General features: G+C 50.0%; 1 protein-coding gene across 1 annotated transcript in view; it reads right to left on the reverse strand.

Annotated features, from left to right (window-relative positions):
- Positions 1-8,643: 8,643 nt before the first annotated feature.
- TMEM131 (transmembrane protein 131) overlaps positions 8,644-24,328 on the reverse strand; it is a 2,512,175-nt gene continuing 2,496,490 nt past the window's right edge. Inside the window, exon 41 of the mRNA XM_069636582.1 lies at positions 8,644-9,771. Coding sequence (XP_069492683.1) covers positions 9,475-9,771 — 297 coding nt within the window. The 3' untranslated portion in view covers positions 8,644-9,474. The remainder of the gene's footprint in view (positions 9,772-24,328) is intronic.

The raw sequence follows: 24,328 nt of genomic DNA on the forward strand, positions 1-24,328 counted from the left end.
GTTCCGGTGATGGGTGTCTTCCCTTTGGGGGTCTGAATTCGATGCAATAACCGTGGGCTACTGTTGACAGTACCCAGCGGTCTGTGGTAATTCCCTCCCATGCTTGTATGAATGATGTTAACCGGCCCCCGACCGGAGGTACATAGGAGGGGACCCGAACCTTCGGGTCATTTGGTGTTGGCAGCCGGGGTGCCTCTGGGAGTGGGACCCTGACCTCTTCCCTTGCCATTTGTCCTCTCTGAGCATATTGTCCACTGGTTCCCTGAGGGGAGAACCAGTTGCCTGCTGAGGAATATTGTTGTTGTTGATTTTGTTGTTGGCCACGAAAAAAGCACCTGTTGCCGTTACCTCGCTTATTAGGAGGTCTTGTGATTTGGTCCAGAGTCTTTAGAGTTTTGTGTTCCTTCTTAGCTGTTTCCAGTGCGTCGTCAAACGTCTTACCAAACAAGTTTGAGTCTTCAAGGGGTTTGTTGATGAGGGACGTCTGGGTTTTTGGCTTGAAACCTGTGTTTCTAAGCCAAACATGGCGCTTAAGAAGTACACCCTGGACTAGTGATCGGCCAGCCGTTTCCGCAGCATCTAAGGTGTTCTTGATGATGCTTTGGTTTACCTGAGTACCCTCTGTCACAATGGCTAACAAGCGGGTTTGCAAGAGCTCAGGGGCTTCTTGTAGGCCTTTGCGCAACAATCCTCATTGGGCATCAGCGTAGCTTGCCAATAAAGTATTGTTGTTGGCAATCCGTGTGGAGAAAGTTGCAGAGGATGTAATCCTTTTTCCCCAAGGCATAAAGCTTCTTCCCCTACTTGTCTGGGGGTGCTTCGCTAGTAGATAGTGGAACCCGCGCCCTTTTCCTTGTGGTGGTTACTACCAGGGAATCAGGTATGGAGTGACCGACGGTGAGGGGCTAAAAAGCTTCTCTATTCTTGGGTTGACCCCTCTACCCAATGCAGGTGTGGATAAAGAGGGAATGCGGTGTCTCTTGATTGAGGCAAGAAGTGGTATGGCTTGGCTAGTAGGTGGTTTTTCCTTAATTATTTTCTCCATAAAGTCTACTTCTGGGGTAATTTCCCCTGTGTCAATTACAAAATGTGTTGCTGCCTTGCGTAGCATTGCATTGAAAGTGGGTTGGTCATCCACAGGTGACGGGTTTCTGACCGGTGTGATCTGAGGAGAGGGCAGATCTAAAACGTCAGGGTCTGTTGACGCCCCTGGAGACTGCCAGGGCTATGGTTCACATAAGTCTGGATCTTCTTCAAAGTCCCCTACAGGGTCTTGTAGATCCTCAGTATTTAGGAATTCTTAATCTTCCTGAAAATGTGGGTCCACTTCAGTGAGGTCATATGGATCAATTTCCTCTTCAAGTGGGTCAAAGAGTCTTGGATATTTGGCCCTAGGATCTTCATGGAGTACCTCTCTTGGCCTCTTGGGTGTAACATGTTCAGAGGTGGACATAAACTTATCTAGTCTGTCCATACACGATTCAAATCTGTCCCTAGTCCACTGGGATGACCCTGAACGGTCTAGTGGCGGAAAGGTCTGTTCCTCCGCCTCTAAGCATCAAGATCTCTCCCATAGCGTGGAGGATATACCCCGTCGCCCTCTGAGAACCCTTCTTGTGGGCCTGACACTGGGGATGTATCTCTAGGTTTTCCCTTCGACGTGGGGGGAGGTTCCGGCGTACCCTGCGTAGATTTAGGCATCTCTCGGACCTTGTGAGCGGGTCTCGACGACTCTTTCGCCGCGCGTTTATGAGCGTCCTTGGAGACTATTCTAGCCAAACTTTCCACGACTAGTTTGTTAGTTGAGGACTGGTCGTTAACGGTTTTCGGCACCTTATCGTTGACGGACGCTCTCTTATGAGGCGTTTCGCCGGACGTTTTGGTGGTAGCGCCCTTAGTTGTCGAAGGCCCAGTCGCTAGGCACGCATGCGGCTGCAGGGAGGGCTGGCGACCCTTACGGTCGGCGGAGGCTGCCGGTAGATTCAGCGTCTCCGTTCACGCTGTGGCCTTCTTCAACTTACTTGAGGAATGGGCGTGGGTTGCGTGTTTAGATCTTAATTTTCCATGTGAGTCGGCGTCGCTGGGGTGGACATCCCCATAAGTAGGGCTGAGCTGAACTTTTCGGGGCCGGGGACAGATGCGGAGGAGCGGGAGCGCTCCCTAGAGAGGTCAACAACCTCTGATGCGGAGGTAGTGTTATCACTATCCCCCTTGTCACATTCGGCGGCGGCTGCAGATGAGGAATCAGCCTTCGACATGGCGTAGGCTGCCCACCTCTTGACCCTGTGGTCCTTCAATGTTTTTGGACAAAGGAGTTTACAGGCCGCACAGCCGGCCTCGTTGTGGTAGAGGGGTAAGCAGCGTTTATCCTTACACGTGAATTTGCCGTTACAAGGAGGGCATAATCTAAAAGGAGTCCTCTCCATAGCTGAGGATGTAATAAGTGATAACGGCCCCAAAGGAAAGAGGGGGGGGAGGCATTCTAGAAGAAAACAGAAATGTCCACAAACAACCCCCACTCTCCCCTACTGTGTAGGCAGGCGAGGCCGGCCCACGTGTTCGGCAGCGCCGATAGGATCGCCTCCGTCGAACCCACCGCCGTCGAAGATCTTGACTCGGCGGGGAAGTTGCTTAGCCGTCGAAAGAGGGCTGGAGACGGTTGGATTTAAACGATAACTGACACAAATATAAATGGTAATGGCAATGTCTCTTACAAGCTCCGCATAAAGTGACCAGTATTCTGGGTGGAAAAAACAATCTGAGGGACCTCGACGCGTGAGGGATTATGGGTACACTACACGTCACTATAGGGATAGTATTACAGACACGCCTAAGTCGAGGTCCCCTTTTCGACTTTCGAAAAACAAGATGCAATACTCCGCAGTGACCACTGGATGTCGGACTATGCACAGCATGTGATTCTAAACAGATTAACAAACATCAGAAAAGTTTGATTTTAATTGTAAATAAATAAATAAATATTACCTTTACCAACCAGCCTGATTCCTGGTCCATCGTGACCCGGGGTATTTGAAAATTAAACCTATATATATAATAAAATAAGCATTTTGATTGTGCACTGCATACTAGGCTGAGACCAGGGTGTATCGCCTGAGTGAAATACTTAACATGGCCAAGACCACTGAGTCGGGTGAAGGCTGAGATCTTATGCACCTGGCAGCTGAATCTGGTACCCTGTACTTTTTCTCCAGAGTCACGCTTGGGCGGGGCCGTACTCTGGTTCTTCATTAGCGCCAGGAATCCTCCCAGATATCCATCCAGGACATGATGGGGAACTCGAGACACCCACTCCCGCCCCCCAGAATTTCACCAAAGACAAAATCTGGTGTGATGACATACAAAAGGCCATGCAAACCAAGTTAAGCCTCCTCAAAAACAAAATGCTAGCCACCAAACAAGCCCTACCTAATAAACACATCCCTGTCCCACCACCTGCCCCGGAACCCCCCCCCAATCTTTCTCCTTCAAACCCATTCAGGAAAAAGACATCATCAACATAATGAGGAATATCAAACCCTCAAACTGCAAAGCGGATGCATGCCCTTCCTGACAGCCTTCGTTAATGCCTCCTTTACCACAGGGAAAGTTCCCACCTCCCTCAAGGAAGCCTAGGTCCGCCCTCTCCTAAAAAAACCAACACTCGACCCCACCTCCCCCAACAACTACAGACCCATCACCACTGTCCCATTCCTCCTAAAACAACTGGACAAAGCAGCCTACCTGCAGGTTCAGCACTTCATTGAACAAAACAAACTCCTTGGACTCCGCCAATCTGGTTTCCGCCCCAGACACGTGACTGAAACCGCCCTTCTTGAACTGAAAAACCAGATGGACGATGCTAGAGACATGGGTAAACCAGCACTTCTCCTACTCCTCGACTTATCTGCGGCCTTCGACCTCGTAGATCATGACGTCCTATGCCTCCACTGCCAAATTCTCCCCAGAGGCCACAGCACGGATCACCTCCTTCTTACAAGACAGAACCATGCAAGTATTCTCCGACCTAGCCTCCGCTTCACCAACCATCATACTCTGTGGTGTGACCCAAGGCTCTTGTCTCTCCCCCACCCTCTACAACATTTTCACACGACGCCTCTTCCTCATATTCGACGCTATGGGCATCTCCTACACCAACTACGCCGACGATACACAGATCCTCCTCACCCTCACTGGTAACTATAACACTGACTCCACGACCCTCTACAACACCATCCAAGCCTGGATGCCAGACAATGGACTATGCCCCAACTCCGACAAGACTGAACTCCTTGTAGGTTCCCCCCCGACATGCTCAAAAACCTAGACTCACAATTCAGCCACTTCACCATCGACGCCATTAAAATTCCTGTTTCAGATTCTGTCAAAACTCTTGGAGTCTACCTGGATTCCAGCCTATCCTTTACAGACAAGTCAATGCAATAGCCTCCGCAGCTGCATATCATGCTAAACTTACCAACGCAGTCAGACCCTGACCCTTTCTCTCCAAAGAGAACTGCACCAACATAGCCAGAGCCATCACCTGCTTTAGGCTAGACTATTGCAATGTACTCTTTCTAGGAACCACCAATAAAAACCTAGAGATACTACAAGTCATGCAAAACAATGCTCTCCGGGCAGCCCAAGGCATTGCCAAAAGAGAACACATTTCTGAGGCCAGGAAAATAGCCCAGTGGCTCCCAATAAATGAAAGGATCATCTTTAAAGCTCCGACACTGACCCACAAGTGCATTCACCTCACTGCTCCTGCCTACCTCTCAAACAGAATCCACCCCGTCTCCACTACGAGGCCAACTAGATCACCGTATACCAACATGCTCTCTGTGCCACCAGTAAAAAAAGCCAGAGCGGGCGGATCCAGTTTCCCCTATCTCGCACCCATTCACTGGAATACTCTAGCCCCCACGATCCCAGGTGAGGCCTCACTCACCACCTTCTGCAAAGCTATGCAAACCATCCTCTTCACATAAGGCCCCGCACATTAGCATGAATACTCACCACACCACCCAATGCATAAGTTGTAACACAATGACCAATTGCAATGTCTGTAACAATAGTATGATGTTCTGTAGTATTCATAATGTATCAACGACCGCCACTATGCCTGTACCTGTGTAACTATGTTTTTTTGCAAGTAACAGCGCCTCAATGTCCTTGGGCTGCTTGCGTGCTATATAAATATCAATAAATAAATGAATAAATAAATGATGGTCTTTCTTTCAGGCTCCCGCCTCTGGAAACAGGTCAGTGGCCCTGGAAATCATGGAATGAAACAATCCAACTTTGTCTGGCAGGGAGTCCCTATGGGGGTTGTCCGTGTGTGGGGTTTCCCTGTCAACTGGACAAAGTCCTCTTCCCCGTCGGTACCTGTGGCCATGTCCAGGCCTGTGTGCGGAGCCGGAGCTCCGGGTGGAGACAGGTCATGATGCAGCAGTGATGGCAGAGGGGTCGGGTGACAGAGGACCAGCACCCCCCATTCCACTTTCTCTTCTGACGATGAGGGCTCAACAACGGAGGCTCCCAAGGGTCCTGTGGTAGTGCAGACCCTGGTGTAGGGGGCATCCTCTGCTGGATCTCCGTGACCAGTGTGTGTGTGTAGTCTCGTCAGAATATCCAGCGGCACAGCCCTCAGTTGAGGGGTGAAAGGAGCCAGTGGAGTAGGGTCTGGACTGACGCAGCTTCTTTTGCGTGCAGTGGATGTAGGCTCACCGCCTTCAGATTCTCCTCTTTCGTGGTCTGTATAATAGTCACCAGGCAAATGATCATCGTCCTCGGAGCTCGAATAAATCTACCCTGGTTTTCCTCGAGTAGCACGTGTGTCCACATCCCGTGGAGATTTCATCGGGGGTGCCTTGTCCCCCTCTCTTTCCTTCTCAGGCTTCTGGTCCGATGCGGTCGCAGGGCCTTTCCCCATCCCGGGTTGCCTGCTGCCTTCATTGCTGCCTCTGCAGCTGTATCACGCCTTGAGTGTAAGAACACACCTCCATCATAGTCACCACCTTTACAAACTCACTCTCCTTCAATGCTGCCGTGGTGAATGTCTATTTCGCCGACGATGTGCTTGTTGAGGCCCTCGTCGACTGGGCCGTCATTGAATCAGTTAACTTGGAAGGCTGAGAGGTCTTCGTTTTGACGGGTCCTACCCCGGACATCTCCCTCGTCGGGTTGTTCACTGATAAACAGTTTGGACAGGGTTAGGGACTTTATCTTTGAAGAGGCCCCTTTCGTCGGCAGGCTCACTGTGGGGACGTGGTGATGTCTATTGCGCTCTGCCCGACTTGGGACCCGCATCAGCAGCGGAGCGAGCACCGCAGAGCTTGGCCTTCTCTTGGACACCCGCAGGTGGGACGTCCTCAAAGGATCTCGACCTCCTCGCGGAGGGAGTTCGCTCCTCGGACCGGGTCTGGGGCATTGCTCTATTTGAGCCACGTTGCCAGCCTGCTGTAGCGATCTTTCTTGGTTTTCTTTGAGAAACCAAGGCACACCTCGCATCCATCCTCGGTGGACGGTGGATTAAGATCTCATCCCTGCTGCGAGTAGCTGTCCTGTGGTCGAAAACGATAAGTGAAAATCGGTCAAAACCAGTCCATATTCTATGGAAAAACTCGAAAATGCACAAAAATAGTTCGGAGAGGAATGTGAGAACTCCCAACACTGAAGCGTGCAGTATAAATATGAAGATGGCCACCAGGGGTGGAGCTTAGGGAGAGGACTGTCATTGGATGGGGCAGTATGACCCAGAGGCCAGTGATTGGTTTAGAGGAGAAATACAGTTTTAAAGTTAAAGTGTTTTTTTTTTACCGAGGATTCCCAGCCTGACGACAGGGAATATTCATGAGCATGTGAATCCATGCCAGACCCCATGCTGGAGAAATGCATCTCTCCCTGCTTTCTTCGCTTGCCCTTAAGGATCTCCAAACCTTTGTTTCCAGCAAGTTCAAAAGGGATAAATGAATGTGCAGCAGGACCTGTTTTGGGAGTGTTAGCCAGTAAAAATGTTTTTTTTTTTAAATAATTGCAAACCAGCAGTAATCGGGATGATTGTATTAAGCCAATTTTGCAAGGACCAGCATGCGTTAACTTTTTAATTTTTTTATTATGGCTAGTTAAAAAAAAACACTGCGTTAGCTCCATGATCTGGGACCAGTTGTGTACATATATCTGATCAGCTGGTGCTCAATCTACGAGAGAATTGCAAACTCCTTTACATTCGATCTCATCAACCTGTCACTTAATAACCGCTACCCTGAAAAGTGACTGTTAACAATTTTCCATCTAGTTTGCCCAGTTCGCTGCCTGCTACACGACTCCACTCCAATACCATTGCTTAGTCTCTAATTGTGTCTTTGCTTTTACATAAAGAATACACAAAGCTAACTAGATGTTTACACAAAGTAGTGCTCAATAGTTCCTTCCCGTCTGTTCATCTGCAACACCATACATTATTATTCAGTCTCCAGATATTTGTTTGCTCTTCGATTATGATTATGTAATAGCACCCAGGGGAGAGGAACCGTAGGTGGAATCTGCAAGGACCTGTCTACGTTCCATGCTGGCCCAATGCACACCTCTCCTTGCTGCGATCTTGGTGCTGGTGCCCAGTCAACCAATTCCCCCACTGGGGCCCCTCACAAATCCACCACAAGTCCCCCACCTCAACCCTTTAATCACTCACATGTGCATCCTTCCCAGCCTGCATCCAGGTCCTTGAAATAGTTATTTCCAATTGTGGACATCTTTGTAGTTTGTTTTTAAGGGAATTGTTTGATATACACTTTTAGATTTTAAGATCACTGGAAGTATGGTATAGACGGATAAATGACCATGAAATGTAGTGATTGTTAACATATATGGTGTAGTTGATAAAATATGATACATGAATGTTGTAATTGGATGAATGAATTAAGTGTTACTGTTACTGTATAGTACATGTATGTCATTTATATCTAGTTGTAAAAGTTCTTTGAACTGAAAACAACTATAACAAAATAAATGAAGGGAATTAGGGGCATTTGAAACATGTTAAGCCTTCTTCCCATATTCCTTTAAAAATTAAAAAAAATATCAGCGCAGAGGTTGGCAACCAGGGTGTGAATAGTGAGAAAGCCACTTCTGGAGACACTGCACTTGGGCCTACTGAACTCAGGCTGTCCGGCTGTTACCAGCCCAGCCCATCCTGAAAGCAATATTTATCCTTATATAGAATGAAGTTAATATCAATTACAGGGAATGCCTTTCAAAATTACCCTGCCTGAGACAACACCATACTCCTTAGTCTCTAGCTCCTAAAACTGCATTTTTTGATTCATGAAACTTGCAAACTTCTCTTTACGCAGCACGTGATTGGGCAGGCATATCGTATACAGGGACAATGCCCTGCACAACACAGACTGCAACCAGATGCATATACAGGACATTGCTGTCTCAAATACACCCCCCACTCCAGTCAAACGTTTTGGCTCGTAAAAGTAAACGGCATCAGTCTGAAATATATACATGACAGCAACAAAAGTAGTGGTCCATGACTCAATATGTACAAGAGTCAAATATTCCTGTAAATACAAGGCCTTACACTTTAGGCTGGTGGGCCATATGTTTAGGTTCTGAAAACACACACACTCAAAGTACTGAAAAAATCTCATTTATTTTAAAGTACAACCAAAAGTTGCATCTGTATGAGAAATGCCCAAGGAAACTTGTCAGGGCCACAAGACTTGGCAATGGGCATTTCGACTTTAAAACACATTCATTGTTTGAAAATGTACATAACCAAAATTATAAACTGCACAGAAAAGGTGTACGGAAGGCTCTTACATTCATCCATGTGTGTTGCATTGTGTTTTTCAGTTTTACATTCTGGTAATCTGCATTAACAAAAACAACGTTATTCTTAAAAAAATACTCTGCATATCTAGCACAAGGTGCTTTTTAAATTTATTATTGATCAGGTATGTCAGGAACATAATACTGGGAGAATACATTTCTCTCATTAAAATCGAAGCCTGGAAATTCCAGACCATAAAAAAGTGATGCCTGCCGGGGATGATTCGATACAGTAGCTGAATTAGATTTCCCAATCTGGGATGTCAAATCTGGCTTTTACGCCTGTGAATAAATAAATGAATGACTAAATAACGATTCTGATGTTAGTAGTTTTCAAACCAAGTAATGACAGTTCCATTTACAACCGTTATCAGAGATGAATGGGAAAAAGCTCGGCCTTAAAGCAACAGCAATCTCACACTAGCATAATCGAACGTAAAGTTTTAAAACAAGTAAACACAAGCATGACTGGCTCGAGCTGAGTGTAAAAAGAAAACCCCCAGTAATGAGTAAAAGGAAACGAAATCACGAGCAGCCAGCTTGTAAAGGAGGTGGTCTTAAACACATGGCCTATGGTGAAATTAGATCATGATCGGATGCAAAACTTTGTTCTTTTGGTGGTGCTGACATGTTTCAGTTGTCATGAGGGTAGGGCGAACTGGGCCAAGGATCTGAGCTTCTTCTCCCAATGGTGGGGCTCCATATTCGCCAGGGATCGTACGTCTGTCCACCAATAGTATCAGTTTGATTTGTAACAGCTGTCGAACTGGAGGATGCAGTTGAAGTGCTTTCACTTCCAATAAGGCTAATGCCTGAAAGTGTGTTCGTTGGGTTGGTGAAAGGAAGGGTGCTGTTGATATTACTGGACCAGATGGAACTGCTGAACGGTGTCGTCGTTGGCCAAGGAATACTGCTATTTCCAAGGATTGACTGTAATGACAACAACATTTGCAATTAGAGAACATACAAAGCATTGGTAATACATCAGCACAAATCACCAGAGATAGTCAGATCATAGCCAAATAAGTATGCAAAACTCCTAAACTCATAGTGTTGAACAAATTACTTACCTCCCGGTAATGTTCTTTCTGATGGATGTTCCTCCCATGGATTCGTCATCTATGATATCCCAATCCCAGCGTAGTAGTTCTCTGGAAACGTTACTGCCGCCAGGGGGCACAGCGTGGCTCCGCGTCTGCTCTGTCAGTCACCTCCACGCGCCTCACACCGGATATGCATATCCTGTGCAACATCCAAGGCATAGTGCTTGGTGAATATAAGGATGAACAATTGGCTGCCCGACATTTGTCCCTAAAAGGAACCCCTCTCTGGAGGGCTGTAGAGGCCGAAACTCCTTGTGAGCCCCGATGCCCGCTGGAAGCTCCCTGTCTGGCGATTGGTAACACTCGGATATGCACAAAATACTCCAACGTGTCATGGTTTGTTTGGTTATGGCAATACCTTTGCGAGACAAAGAATGGTCCACGAACAACTGGTCTGACTTCCGAAACACAGATGTGCGAGCAACATAGAAGCTTAACGCACTCTAGGGATCAAGGCAGTGGAAAAGCTCTTCTTTCGAGGGATGTGGAGGAGGGTAAAAGACAGGCAAATCGATCGACTGGGACAGGTGAAACTCCGAAACCACCTGAGGAAGGAACCCGGCCCTGACTCTGAGAGACACATTCTCATGAAAGAACCTTAGAAGAACAAGTTACTCTCTTACCTGGTAACGTTCTTTCGATGGGATGGTCCGACGACGTATTCCATATCTATGACAGTAATCACCACAGCTGTGGTGCTTCGGAAAATCTTTCGGCGTCTGTGTCCTGCGTCGATGAGCTGCCTATGAGGACCTCCTCCGACGTCACTGGATGTTATAAGTAGTACGCACGACGCCCGTAGCCTCAGTTGAAGTTTTTTTCCAGAACGTGTGGCACAAGTCTTCTGCCAGTCTGACCACACAAAGCCTTGCGGAAACATAAGCTGCAATCGCATAAGAAATTCTGTAGCGGGGAAGGCAGGGAGGGAGCGATATGGAATACGTCGTCGGACCATCCCATCGAAAGAACGTTACCAGGTAAGAGAGTAACTTGTTCTTCGAGGGGATTGGGTCCTCCGACGTATTCCATATCTATGACAGACTCCCAAAGCAGTACCAATGCAAGGAGGTGGGAAAAGAATTTAGAAAACAGAAATTTAGAATGCCCAATCAAATTGCGGAGTAAAGGACCACCTTGCCAAAGGCCAGATCCTGCCCCGGATGGAATCGAGGGAGTAGTGACGTACAAAAGTATGTACCGAAGCCCAGGTGGCTGCATCACAGATGTTACGAATAGGAACACCCCTCTGTAGGGCAGTAGAGGCAGCCATAACCCTGGTAGAATGGGCCCGTAAGCCGACCGGTGGTTCCTTACCCGCCAAGCGGTAACACTCGGAGATAGCCAAAATAATCCAGCGACACAAAGTCTGTTTCGTCACAGCTTGTCCCAAACGCTTTCCAGCGTAACCAATGAAGAGTTGATCGTCCACACTGACCTGGGACATGCGTGAAATATAAAAGCTTAACGCTCTCCTAGGATCAAGCCTATGGAGACTCTTCTCTTCCTTACCAGGATGTGGAGGAGGATAAAACGCCGGAAGAACAACCTCCTGGCCTAAATGAAATTCTGACACCAAATTCTGACACCACCTTCGGAAGAAAGGAAGGACGAACTCTAAGGATAACCCTGTCCTTATGAAACACAGTGAAGGGTGGCTTAACTGAAAGTGCCTGTAACTCACTCACTCACTCACTCTGTGAGCGGAAGTGACCGCAACCAAAAATACAGTTTTAAGAGTTAACAGACTCAAAGGGCATGAATCCAAAGGCTCAAACGGAGCACCCATCAGAAACTTGAGAACAAGGTTCAAATCCCAACCGGGCACCTGGAAAAGTGACGGAGGGAACACATTAGTGAGCCCTTTCAGAAACTGAGAAATTAAAGAAATTTTAAAATAGGAACACTCTTCAGACGAGCGCTTAAATATGGACAGCGCCGCCAGGTAACCTTTAACGGTACCCACTTACAGGCCCCTGTGGGCCAAAGAAAGCAAAAAAGACAGAATTAGAGGAATGTCACATGAAAAAGGATCCACATTCTTAACACTGCACCAGTCGCAGAACTTACGCCAACGGCACAGGGACTTTGTTGCTGGCTGTCTGGACGAGAGCAACACCTCCATCACGTCTTCAGGGAGGTCCCAATCCTTATACCTCAACCTTTCAGAAACCAAGCGTGAAGGTTGAGGGATCTGACCACTCGATGGAGGACCTGACCTCCTCCCGTGAGAGCAGATCGTCTCGGTAGGGAAGACGACGTGGAGGGCAGATGGACAAGTCGAGAAGGTCCGGGTACCACGTCCTCCAGGCCCACGCCGGAGCAATGAGGATCATCCGGGAACCGAACCTCCGTAATCTCCCCAGCACTTGTAGAATGACGGGGACTGGAGGAAACAAGTACAGCAGTGGGAATGAGCACTCCCCCACAAACGTGTCTCCTAATGCTCCTTTCGGAGGAAATTCCCGCGAGCAGAACCTCTTGCACTTCCGGTTGTCACTCGAGGCGAAGAGATCTACTTGAGGGGTCCCCAAAATGGCAAAGATCTCCAGGAGAATCTCTTGATCTCCTGAGCCAACTCCCACTCGTGAGAGATCGCGCTCAGCCTGCTCAGAGCGTCCGCTGTCTCGTTTTCGTCTCCGGCCAGATGAACTGCCGAGATCGAAACTTCCTACCGGATTGCCCAGAACCAGAGCTGCTTCGCCTCCCTGCACAGAGGAAGTGACCCTGCCCCCCCCTTTTTGTTGAGGTAGTGCATGGCCACCGTGTTGTCCGTCAGGATCAGGACATTCTTCCCTCTCACAGTCGGCAGAAAAGCCTTCAGGGCTAGCCTGACGGCCCTCAGCTCCAACAGATTGATATGGACTCTGGACTCCGACAGAGACCAACGACCGCTGACTGTCCACTCGTTGGCATGAATTCCCCATCCCGTGAGGGATGCGTCCGTCACGATCGTCACTTCCGGCCAGGGTAGCCAAAATGGAGCCCGCTTCATCAGATTGTCTTCGACGGCCCACCACAGAAGGCCCTCGGCGACCGAGGACAGCACCTGAACAGGGCCCGACATCCTGCCGGAGGACTGAGACAACTGGAGCTTGAGTGCCCATTGCAAAGATCTCATCCGCAACCTGGCCTCCGGCACCAGAAGAATGCAGGATGCATGAGGCCGAGCAATCTCAAGAACTCAAACGCTGGGAGACTCTGGGCAAGCTGAAACTTGTGCACCCTCTGCTGAATGTGATGAGCCCTCACCTGGGGAGGAAAACACTGCCCCAGGGACGTGTCGAGCACTGCTCCGATGTACTAGAGCCTCTGAGTTGGTGTCAAATGGGACTTTTTTAAGTTGAGGGAGAAGCCCAGCTTGTGGAGGGAGTGGCAGGTGACTGACAGATGATCCAGGACTTGCTCGGGAGAGCGCGCCCTAATCAATCAATCGTCCAGGTAGGGGTAGACGTGAATCCCCACTTTCCTGAGGTGCGCTGCCACCACTACCATGAGCTTGGTGAAAACCCTTGGGGCAGAGGTCAATCCGAATGGCAGGACCTGAAAGTGCGAGTCGCCAACCACAAACCTCAGGTACTTCTTGTGCTTTGGGTGTATCGGCACATGAAAATAAGCGTCCTTGAGGTCGAGAGACACCAACCAGTCCTGAAGTTGAAGGGCCTGGAGGACTTGAGAGAGAGAGTAACCATCTTGAACTTGTCCTTCCTGAGGAGTTTGTTCAAACCGCGCAAGTCCATGATAGGTCTCAATCCCCCGTCTTTCTTGGAAATCAAAAAATAAGGGGAATACCATCCCTTGTTCCGCTCCGCTACAGGGACCAGTTCTATGGCGCCTTTCTCTAGTAGGGATTGAATTTCCTGCGCAAGGAGCGGATCCAGAATCTTCAAAGAGAGATTCCCCGGTGGATTGTCTTGAGGTCTCTGCCGGAAAGGAAGACAGTAGCCATGGGTTATGATCTCCAGAACTCACACATCTGAAGTAATGGCGCGCCACTCTGCAAGATGCTGCGCCAGCCTTCCCCCAAAAGGTGAACCATGGGACATGGCCTCATGACTGAGCTGAAGCGGCGTTGCCTGAGGGCAAAGAGGCAACAGCCCGAGCGGCCTTGGCACCTCGAGTACCTTGTTTTCTACCTCTGGCACTCCAACGGTGGCCCCTTTGACTGGCACCTCCTCTCGCTTTACCAAAGGATGAGTATTAAGGAAAGGAACCTCCCCTCCATTGCTGTCCCCTAAGACGAAAAGGCAGAGGTTGTCGAACTGCAGCCCCTAACGACTTTGCAGCAGCTTTTGAGGTCTGCAACCTCTCAAGGCTCTCGTCAGCCTTGCTGCCAAAAAGATGTTCCCCGTCACAGGGCATGTTGAGGAGCCGGGCCTGCACATCAGGAGCAAACCCCGACTTCCGCAACCACGCAAACCTGCGTATCACGGTGCTCGCCGCCATGGACCGGCTGACGCAATCTGCCATGTCCAAACCCGACTGAACGGCCTCACACATGGCATCCTTGCCATCCTGAACCATGGCAAGGAAACCATCCCGTTCGTCCCCTTCGGGAATATGTTCAGCCGCTAAGGAAACACAGTTCCACAGAGTGTGCGTGAAACGTGACACGCACATACGGAGTTGGACGCCTGAAGCGCCATACCCCCTGAAGAAAACACTTTCTTCGCCCAGCCGTCAAAACGCTTGTCGTCCCTATCAGGAGGGATGGTAGGATACGACGCCTGCTTTGCCGGGGCCGTAGCCCCCTGCACCACCAAACTCTCCGGAGTGGGGTGCTTGGACAAGTAGCAGGGGTTGCTACTGGCTGGGCGGTATTTTCACAGCAAAGAATTGCCCACTGCCGGGAGACTCTCCGGAGCAGTCCAAGCCGCCGCCACCCTCCTCTGTAGAGCCATATGAAACGGCAGTACCGGGTCAGTTGGTGGACCAAAGTCGAGGATATCCGTAAGGTCATCCTGAAGAAACTCCCCCGGGGGAGCAGACCATCCCAAGTACTCGGTGACCCTCGACATAAGGCGCCGGTACGAGGAGTCGGCATGAGTGCCAGGCTCAGGCCTACAAAACACCACCTCCGGAGAGGTGTCAATCCCACTAGCATCGTGCAGGGACTGCCTCAAGTCCTCAAATTGGCTATGACCCGAAATAATCTCTTCTGGCACCGTATTAGGAACCATGCCATCATCAGAGCCCTCATCCACCTCTGAAATAAACTCAAGATGGCGGTAAGAAGGCACAGAATGTGAACCAAAATCATGCTGGACCTTGGCCAGAGCCTTTCTAGGGGGTTCGACCGAGCCTGGGGTACCCCCGTCGACACAGCCTCGAAAGGCGGTGAGGGCATCGAGTGAATTGGCGTCGACGCCGAACGCGCGCCGACAGCATCGATGGCGTCGACACAGGCCTCGAGGCCGGAGCCCTGAGCGTGTCCTTCGACAGCCTGGGCGCCGACGACTTCTTCGGAGGCGGGGCCTCGAAAGAGTCCGTCGACGACCTCTGCGCCACCGGCGTCAACATCTTCCTCGAAGACATCACAGGTCCACACGGTCTCGAGCGCGTCGAGGACCGGGACCTGGACGGGGCATGACGAGAACGATTCCCCTTGTCCGAGCGGGACCTCTCCTGCGAATCGTGCCGACCACCTGAGCCCGAAGGCGTGCGAGCAGTGTCTCTCGACCGATCACGACCGACCCCACTCGGAGGCGAGGGCGGACCAGTGCCCTGCGATTCGAGAATCACTAACATTTTCTTTCCGAAGGAAGCCCATTCCTCCGGCGTCGCCTGCTTGGTAGGGTAAGCGACCCGCCGACGGGCGGAGTCCTCGGAAGAGGACGGGGAAGGCGACCGATGACAGCGCTTCCAGGAGTGCCTCGAAGAGGCAGAGGAGTGGCGGGACTGACTCCAGGACCGAGACCCACTGGACTTCCGACGACGACGCGGAGAGTCGCCTCTCGAATCGTCCATCGAAAGACCCGCAGACCTCGACTTCCGTGGCTTAGACACCTTACCTACCGATAACTTCTTTTTGCGCTCCCGCAAGGCTCTAGACATGAGCGACTGGCAGTCGACACAGTCATCCGTGTCATGGGCCTCCCCGAGGCACCAGAGACAGGCATCGTGTGAGTCCGTAACCGACATCTTGGACCCACAGTCCCCGCACTTCTTAAATCCCGGACGCGGGGTGGAAGACGAGGTAGACATCCTTCACGAAGAAGAAACTTCACAAAACGAACAGGTTTGAAGAGCCGAGAAACAGAAACTCCAAAGAGTCGAGGCGCGCCGAATTCCCGAAGCGAACACGTTTGCGGAAAAAACAGAACTGAGGCTAAGGGCGTTCTGCGTCCTACTTATAACATCCAGTGACGTCGGCCGTCGGAGGTGGTCCTCGAGGGCAGCGTATCGACGTCATCGACGCAGGATGCAGGCGCCAAAAGATTTTCCGAAGCAGCACAGCTGTGGTGATTAATGTCATAGATATGGAATACGTCGGAGGACCCAATCCCCTCGAAATGGAGGTTTTCAACACAAAGTTTGCAGCTTGTTAACATCCTGGCAGAAGTGATTACAACCAGGAAGGCTGTCTTAAGGGATAACAGCCGTAAAGAACATGAGTTCATAGGCTCAAACTGAGCCGCCATCAAGTAGGTCAAAACCAGATTAAGATCCCAATATGGGATGACAAAAGGGGTTGGTGAAAACTTATTGAGAATGCCCTTCAGGAATTGGGCCATTACCGTAATAGTAGAAGGAACCTTGGTCTGGGGACAAAGATAGAACCGCCAAATACCCTATGACTGTGGTAACCTGAAGGCCCGACGAGGCCAGTGACAGAAGGAACTCCATCACTGTGGTGGAGGTTCAAGAGATCGGGTCAATCTCGCGTTCCCTGCACCACGCCTCAAATCTTCTCCACCTGTAGACGTACAGAGATCTTGTAGGTCTGCTTGCAGCCAGCAACACCTCAAGTACCTCCTCTGAGAGGTCCCAGTCATCATACATCATCCTCTCAAGAGCCACGCATGTATGTTGAGGGAATCCAGGGTCGGGTGGAGCACGCGACACACGGACTGGGTCAGGAGATCCGGACGCTGAGGAAACTGGTGAGGTGGACAGATGTAGGAGATCGGAGTACCACGTTCTCCTTGCCCAGTCCGGGGCGATCAAGATAATGGTCGTTCGAAATCTCCTCAACCTCCTGAGAACCCAAGGAATGACGGGAATCGGGGGGAAGGCGTAGTGAAGAGGGAAAGTCCAGTCCACCACAAACACATCCCCCAGTGTACCGTTCGCTGGGAATTCCCTCGAGCAAAACTGTTTGCACTTCCTGTTGGACTCCATGGCGAACAGATCCATTGCTCCAGTACCTGAGAGAGAGAGAGAGAAGACCTCTTCCAGGACTTCCTGCCACACTTCCCACTCGTGTGAAACCGTGCTTAGCCTGCTCAGAGCATCCGCTAAATTGTTCTCTGTCGCTGCCAGATGAACTGCCGAGACCGAGATCTGCGTCTCAAGTAACCAAAACCACAGCTGTATCGCCTGAGTTTGTTCAGGTGGTGCATGGCCACCATGTGGACTGTGAGAATCAGGACATGCTTCCCCCGTTGAGGGATGGGGCGAAGGCCGTCAGGGCTAGCATGATGTCTCGCAACTCCAGCCTGTTGATGCGCCACATGGCTTCTGTCGCTGACCAAAAGCCGTTCAGCTGCAAGTCCTCACAGTTAGCGCCTCAACCCTTCAGAGACACATCCGTGACCACTAGAGTCTGAGGCCAAAGAGGCCAGAAGGGTTCCCCCGCCATAAGATTGCTGCGGTTGACCCACCAATCGAGGTCAGTGACCACTTGGGTTGGACACCCGGACAGGATCCGTGAGCGCTCCCAGGTACTGAGACCACTGGTCCCTTAGGAGCCACTGAAGAGATCTCATATGCAGCCTGGCCTCTGGCAATAGAAACATACAGGAGGCCATGAGAGCTAAGAGGCAGAGGAAGGAGGCAGTTGGTAAAGTGTTGTAGTTCCGGAACAAATGTACCATCTGTTATGCTGTCGGCTCTCTCTTCGGGAGGGAAAGCCTTCCCTATCCGAGTATCTAGGACTGCTCCAATGAACTGGAGCTTTTGGACTTGTGTTAGATGGGACTTCTTCAAGTTCAGGGAGAAGCCCAGCCTGTTCAGTAGTAGAGAAGTGCACTCTAAATGATATAAGACTTGCCCCGCTGACTTCCCCCAGATCAGCCAGTCGTCCAGGTATGGTAATACATGGCCCCCAGATCTGCTGAGGTGAGCCGCGACTACCACCATGAGTTTGGTGAAGACCCTTGGAGCAGAGGTCAACCCATAGGACAGCACTTTGAACTGATCGTGCTTGTCCCCTATGAGGAACCTTAGGAACTTCCTGTGCTTTCGGTGCATCGACACATGGAAATAAGTATCATGTAGGTCTATTGATACCAGCCAGTCCTGAAGTTTGAGAGCGTGGTGAATTTCTCTCAACGTCACCATCCTGAATTTGTCCTTCCTTAGGAACTTGTTTAAGGTCCAGGATGGGATGGAGACGACCTCCTTTCTTGGGCACTAGGAAATATCGGGAATACCAGCCCGACCCTCGTGGACCGCCTGTCCCGGTTGGATTGGAGGAGGTGGGGATCTGTCTAATGGCTTTCTTAAAAAGGGCAGACAATAGCCCCACCGCATTTGCAGGGCCCAGGCGTCAGAGGTAATCTCCTGCCACTGGGGCCAATGTCCTGTCAACTGTCCACCAACCGGAAAGGTATTGGAGGGGAAATCAAAGCGGTTTAGAGGACCGGAGCCACCACCCCGCAGCAGCCTGTTGGCCTCTAGAAGCCCCTCTACCCCTTCAGGGACACAAGAAAGGCCTCTGCCCTTGCCTGGCTCATGGGAGCTGCTGCTTCCTGCTATAGGGTACATAGCATCTATATCCTCTGCCTCTTTGAGGCAAAGCTAAAGGCAGGCTTGGCCGGCTGCGCAGCTAGGCTCAGCAACCTTGCAGAGATTTTTGACTCTCTGAATTTTTATAAAGAGGCATCAGTTTTTTGTCCAAAAAGACTATCTCGCTAAAAGGGCATGTCTAGCAGCCTGTTCTGGACATTTGGGAGAATCCAGAGGTTTTAAAGTAGGCCTGTCTTCTCGTTACTACTGCCGATCCCATTGACCGGCCAACGAAGTCCGCCACGTCCAGGCCCGTTTTTAACGACTGCTTGGCCACCTACTTCCTATCCTCCACCAGCCGTATAAAACCATCCTGCATTTCCCCTTCTGGGATGTATTTAGTGGCTTGTTCTACAGCCTCCCATAGACCAAATGAAAATTTGGCAAAGCCGAATGCCACATTAGTGGTTTTTAAGGCCATACTGCCTGAGGTAAAAACCTTCTTGACCGTGGCGTCAAGTTTTTTTACCCTCTCTATCTGGAGGTAGATTGGACATAGAGACTGCAGGTCTGGTGGTGATAGTGGCAGCTTGCACTACCAACCATTCTGGTGAAGGGTGCAAGGAGACAAAAGAAGGATCTCCTCTTGCCGGCCTATATTTTCCCGGGCAATTGACGCTTAGGGGAGGCATTGTGCATGGGTGTTGTCATAAGGAGGCTAGTGGGTCAGCTATAGCTGGATTGAAAGGCATATTATGCTCGACTGTTGGACCTTCGTCCAGAATATCAGTGACGTCATATCCCTGAAAGGGTGGCAGCAGAGGTTTTTAAGCCAAGGGTATCTACTACTGTTTCCACTAAGACCCTGAATTTAGCATTAGTACGCTTGTAAGGTTGGCCTTGGAACTCACAAACTGGGGATGTGTCCAGCCCACTTGCATCTTGCAAACCTTGGGCTAAGGCTAACAAATTGGCCTGGTTGTCGAAGAAATCGACTGTCAGTGCCAAAATAAATCGGGTCAATGTACCCTTGGTCATCTGGCTGGTCGACGTTGAAGATGGATTGCATCGACTCAGAATCCTGTCCTCGATAATGGGACAAAAGAACCGTCCCCGATAGTCGGTGTCCAGGTTTGCAATTGGGACGGTAATGGGTGCCGAGGAAATGACATTTGGTGCAGAGGAATGCTTGGTTGACGAATGCACACCGTGGTTAGGAGCCTTTTGACGGACAACCGTTGATGGTTTTTGCGCCTCTGTCGGTGTCAGGTCCGAAGGCTTGGTCAATGTCGATGTCGACGGGCTGGCGAGCGTGGGGAGCAACGAGCACCGCTTTCGCTGCCAAGGCTTGCTGTTCATGGGGGGAACCGCACTAACAGCAGCCGGCTGTTTAAACATTTCCAGCATTTCAGACATAAAAGATTCCCACTCTTGGTCCTTTACTTTGTTCCGACGATGTGCTGGATTCACGTCGATGGTGGCGCTGTTTCTTCGTTCGCGAAGAAGAATGGCTTCTAGAGTGGAACCGCTTCTTAGTTTTCTTACAATGTCTATCCTTCCCCTTCTCGTGGGTGGGCTCCTCCGTATCGGCCTATGAAGACCGAATAGGCAACCACCCCAGAAATTTCAGCGGTCGGTCCAAACTCAGTTTCCCAGCTCTCAGAGATTTTGGCTGCATTTTAGAGCACAACGCGGATGCCTCTATGTCGTGACTCGCACCCAAGCGTCAGACGTCATGGGGGGCGGTCACCGATATTTTGGCCTCACAATCGGTGCACCTTTTGAAGCCTGATATTCAGTGAGTAGTGTAAGGAAGGCATGGTATCATGAATGAAGACAAACACAAATGAAGCACAGTTCAAGGGTGTTAATTTAGCAAAGGTGAGGTAGTAGAATGCCTATCTAGCCCTATATCTACAAATGGGAACAAGCTTGATCAAATAATAAATAACACAGTCCTACTAGTGTCTTGTCAAATCAAAATGGCCTATACTAAAAAAAACTATTGCCAATCCTTACACTATAACAAATGTGTATGAGAAAAAGGTGTATGCAAAAGAAAACATTGTTCAAGAAAGTGTGTATCAGGATGCCTGAACAGTGGGGTTCCCTTCCCCACGTTTTCAGCATGGGGCAAAGTGGCACACTAAGGCTTTGGAATACCCTCTGGCTTCTCCGGCTCAAGGATGCATTTCAGGACACAAGCCAGGGCCTTCCGTGACAAAGTCTCTTTCCAAAACAAAGTCTCTCATTCACAGAATGCCTGGGCAGACACAATTTCCTTCACTTTAGGATCTCAAAGTTCTCAACGCTCAGGTTCACAGTTCATACTGCGTCTCCCTCTGTCAGGCTTGGACTTTGGGTCTCCCTTGGTAGAGCTCAGACCCCTTTTAAAACACAATGTTAGTTTACAGGTCTCCCTCAGTCGGGCTCAGACCTTTCAAAGTAAAAGTTCACAACGCTTGCAGGGGTTCCCTTCCCCAAACTCAATTCACATCCTTTAGAGGTTCCCTTCCCCTAACTTATTACACTTCTGGTCTCCCTTAGTCGGGCTCGAACCATTTCCTGATGTCAAAGATTTTTGAAAGTGCGTGGCTTTTTCTACAGACCTCCGCAGGACAACTTCGGCTTTCCAGCTTTCAAAACATAGTTCAACAAAGTATTAAATGTTCATCTAAACAGAGACTTTTGATTGGGCACTTCCACTATGCTGGAACACTGTGTTACTCTGTAGCATCTGTCCACGGTTCACAAGTTATAGGCAAGGTGCAGATGTCTTCATGGTTTTATTTCCACTACATGTCCCATAATGCACCTTTCCATAGGGTAAATATTGGATTTCATGCTCACAAGAAAAGGTTCATATATTTCTGAAAAGTTCCCACTTCAGCCTCACATGCGTGCCGGGTTTTCCCCTGACTCACACTCACCGTCCACGCAATGCTGTTGGGAAAAGACTTGCTGCTCTGAGATCAGGGTCTCACCACCTGCCCCTTTGTGTCCCTGGGGATCAACATCCACCCTGGGAGGGCAACATAGGCCTGTATCTGGCCTGCCATGAGCAGCTCTACTTGCTTTATGGCCCTCTCTCCAGTCTGCAAGCCTCCAGCCACACCGGGTCAGTGTTAAGGCATGTCGATTGTCCTTGACCCAAGTAGCAAGTTGGCCTGTGATTGAGAAGGGATCCCTTGCTGGACTCCGCCACGCAGCCTTCCTTCAGTTCTCCCAATTGCTGCCTCCTGTTCTGCCAGGAACTGCACCTTTTATACAACTGGGTTTCTTTAACAGGTTACAGGTGTGAGTCCTGGGCTGGGTCTGCCTGTCCTTGCTTGACTATTAGTGGGACAGTCCAGTATTAACATGGGGCAGTCTACCTTCTGTCTCTCAGTGTGGTTTTGAGTAATCTGTATTATTCTTAGTCGCCTCCTCTTCTGCTTAGTGATTTTCGGAATTGGGCAGGGGGAGTTGTGATGGAAAACATGTCCTTTAAAGGCAGAATGGATGTGATTATGATTGAGTGCTTGACCCTGCTTGGTCTCAGTGGGGCAGGGCCACTACATATTACTAAAGGTATTCTTTCTAGTTGCAGTACATGGGTAACTCACTGGGGTAAGGGAATTATGTGAACTGTAGTTTCAGGTGGAAGTTGGCGTCAATTGGCCAAATGGTCAGGACCCTATTGGACTCCTGAGGGACTGGGCCGCCAATCTCAGCGGCTGATGGTTAGCATGGGAAGGAGAGACAGAAGGAGGAGGAGAAGAAGAGAAAGGTCTCGAGTTGTTTGCAGAATTTGAGGTGATCCAGTTCAAGAAGGAGAGGGAGATAGTTCCAGAGGAGGGAGCCAGCCGAAGAGAGAGATCTGCCCCAGGCTCTCTGCTTGGAGAAGCGTTAGACCAGCAGAGAGTTGGAGCAAGAAGATCGAAGGGATCTGGAGGGAGAGTATTTAGTGAGAGAGTTGCAGGTAGCATGGTCCCAAGCCCCAGACAGCCTTATGGATGATGCAAAGGGTCTTGGAATTTGATCCTTGTGGCATCCGGGAGCCAGTGGAGAGATTTTAGGGCTAGAGATACAGTCCCTGGGCTAGAGGCCAAGGACACGTTTTGCAGCCCTATTCTTGATTAGTTGAAGAGGGCTGAGGGAAGAAAGAGGTAGGTTGAGAAAGAGGCTGTTGCAGTAATCCAGCCTGGAGAGGACCAGATCTCTAGTGACATTGAGCTTATGGGAGAAGGTGAGGAAAGACATAGTGCTTCTAAGGAGGTGAAGTTGAAAGTGGGCCTTCTAGGCAAGGTCCAAGATGTGAGGAGTGAAGGAGAGAGAGCAATCGAAGATGACCCCAAGGTTTCTGGCTGGAGAAGGAGGAGAGGTCATAGAGGGCAGACAGAATGCAGGAGGGAAATGGGGAATAGGAGTCCCGATAGGAAGAATCTCACTCTTACTGGGGTTAAGCCAGAGATCATTGGCGGTGCACCAGGACTGGATAGCAGACAGACAGCCCAGGATGATAGAGGAAGAGGAGGGGAGCTTGAAGAAGAGCTGTGTGTCATAACAGTGGACATGAGGAGAGAAGGCGGAGATCAGGTGAGCAAGAGGTCCAAGGTAGATATTGAAGTGCTAGGCCAAGAGGATAGAGCCCTGGGGAACACCACATGTAGAGAGTGTGGTAGAGGAGGAGAAAGAGCCCAGTAGAACCTGGCAGCAGCAGTCAGTGAGGAAGGAGGTCAACCAATCGAGTGCTCCGTCTGTGATACCAAGAGTATCTTGGAACAGCTTGAGGATAAAATGGTTGACCGTGTTAAAGGCGGAAGAGAGGTCAAGGAGAATGAGAACAGCAGTAGAGTTAGAGTCAAGATTTGCAAGCAGTTCTTCACAGGTGTTCAGGAGAGCAGTTTCCGTGCATCTGGATGCACCGAACCCAGACTGATGGTCGTGTAAACAACGAACGAGCTCAGTGTGTTGGTCAGCTGGGGGAAGATCAACTTCTCCAGGAGTTTCCCAAGGAAGGGTGCAGTAGAGATAGGTCGGTAGTTTGACGGACACACCGGGGTTGGCTGAATGCTTTTGAAGGAGTGGGTGCACAAGGGACTGCTTGAGAGAAGAAGGGAAAGAGCCCGATGCTAAGGAGTGGTTGCAGAAGTCATCAAGAGCCAGAGCGAAGGAAGGGATGTTGTCCTTAATGGTTCCGGAAGAACAGGGAGAAAGCTGTTTGGATGAGACTTTCATAGAGTGGACTACTCTAGAGATCTCATCCGTTGTGATAGGTGAGAAGGGGGAGAGAGTGAGTTGGGGTGGAAGAGAGGCCAAGGGAGGCAGGGGGACAGGGTGAGGAATGGAAGAAGGGAAAGGAGAGAGGACAGAATGTCCTGATTTGGAAGGGTGAAACGGGATTGTATTGAGGACTCTACAAAGGGACTATGGGGGTGGGGTGATTAGACTACCCCATTTTTCGAATTATATGTGCCGGCAGGTCAACTGCAGTTTGTTGTGGGCTGGCTAGCAGA

This window comes from Ambystoma mexicanum, chromosome 7p (genome assembly GCF_040938575.1).
Source record: "Ambystoma mexicanum isolate Mex_15411 chromosome 7p, UKY_AmexF1_1, whole genome shotgun sequence".
Lineage (NCBI taxonomy): Eukaryota > Metazoa > Chordata > Amphibia > Caudata > Ambystomatidae > Ambystoma > Ambystoma mexicanum.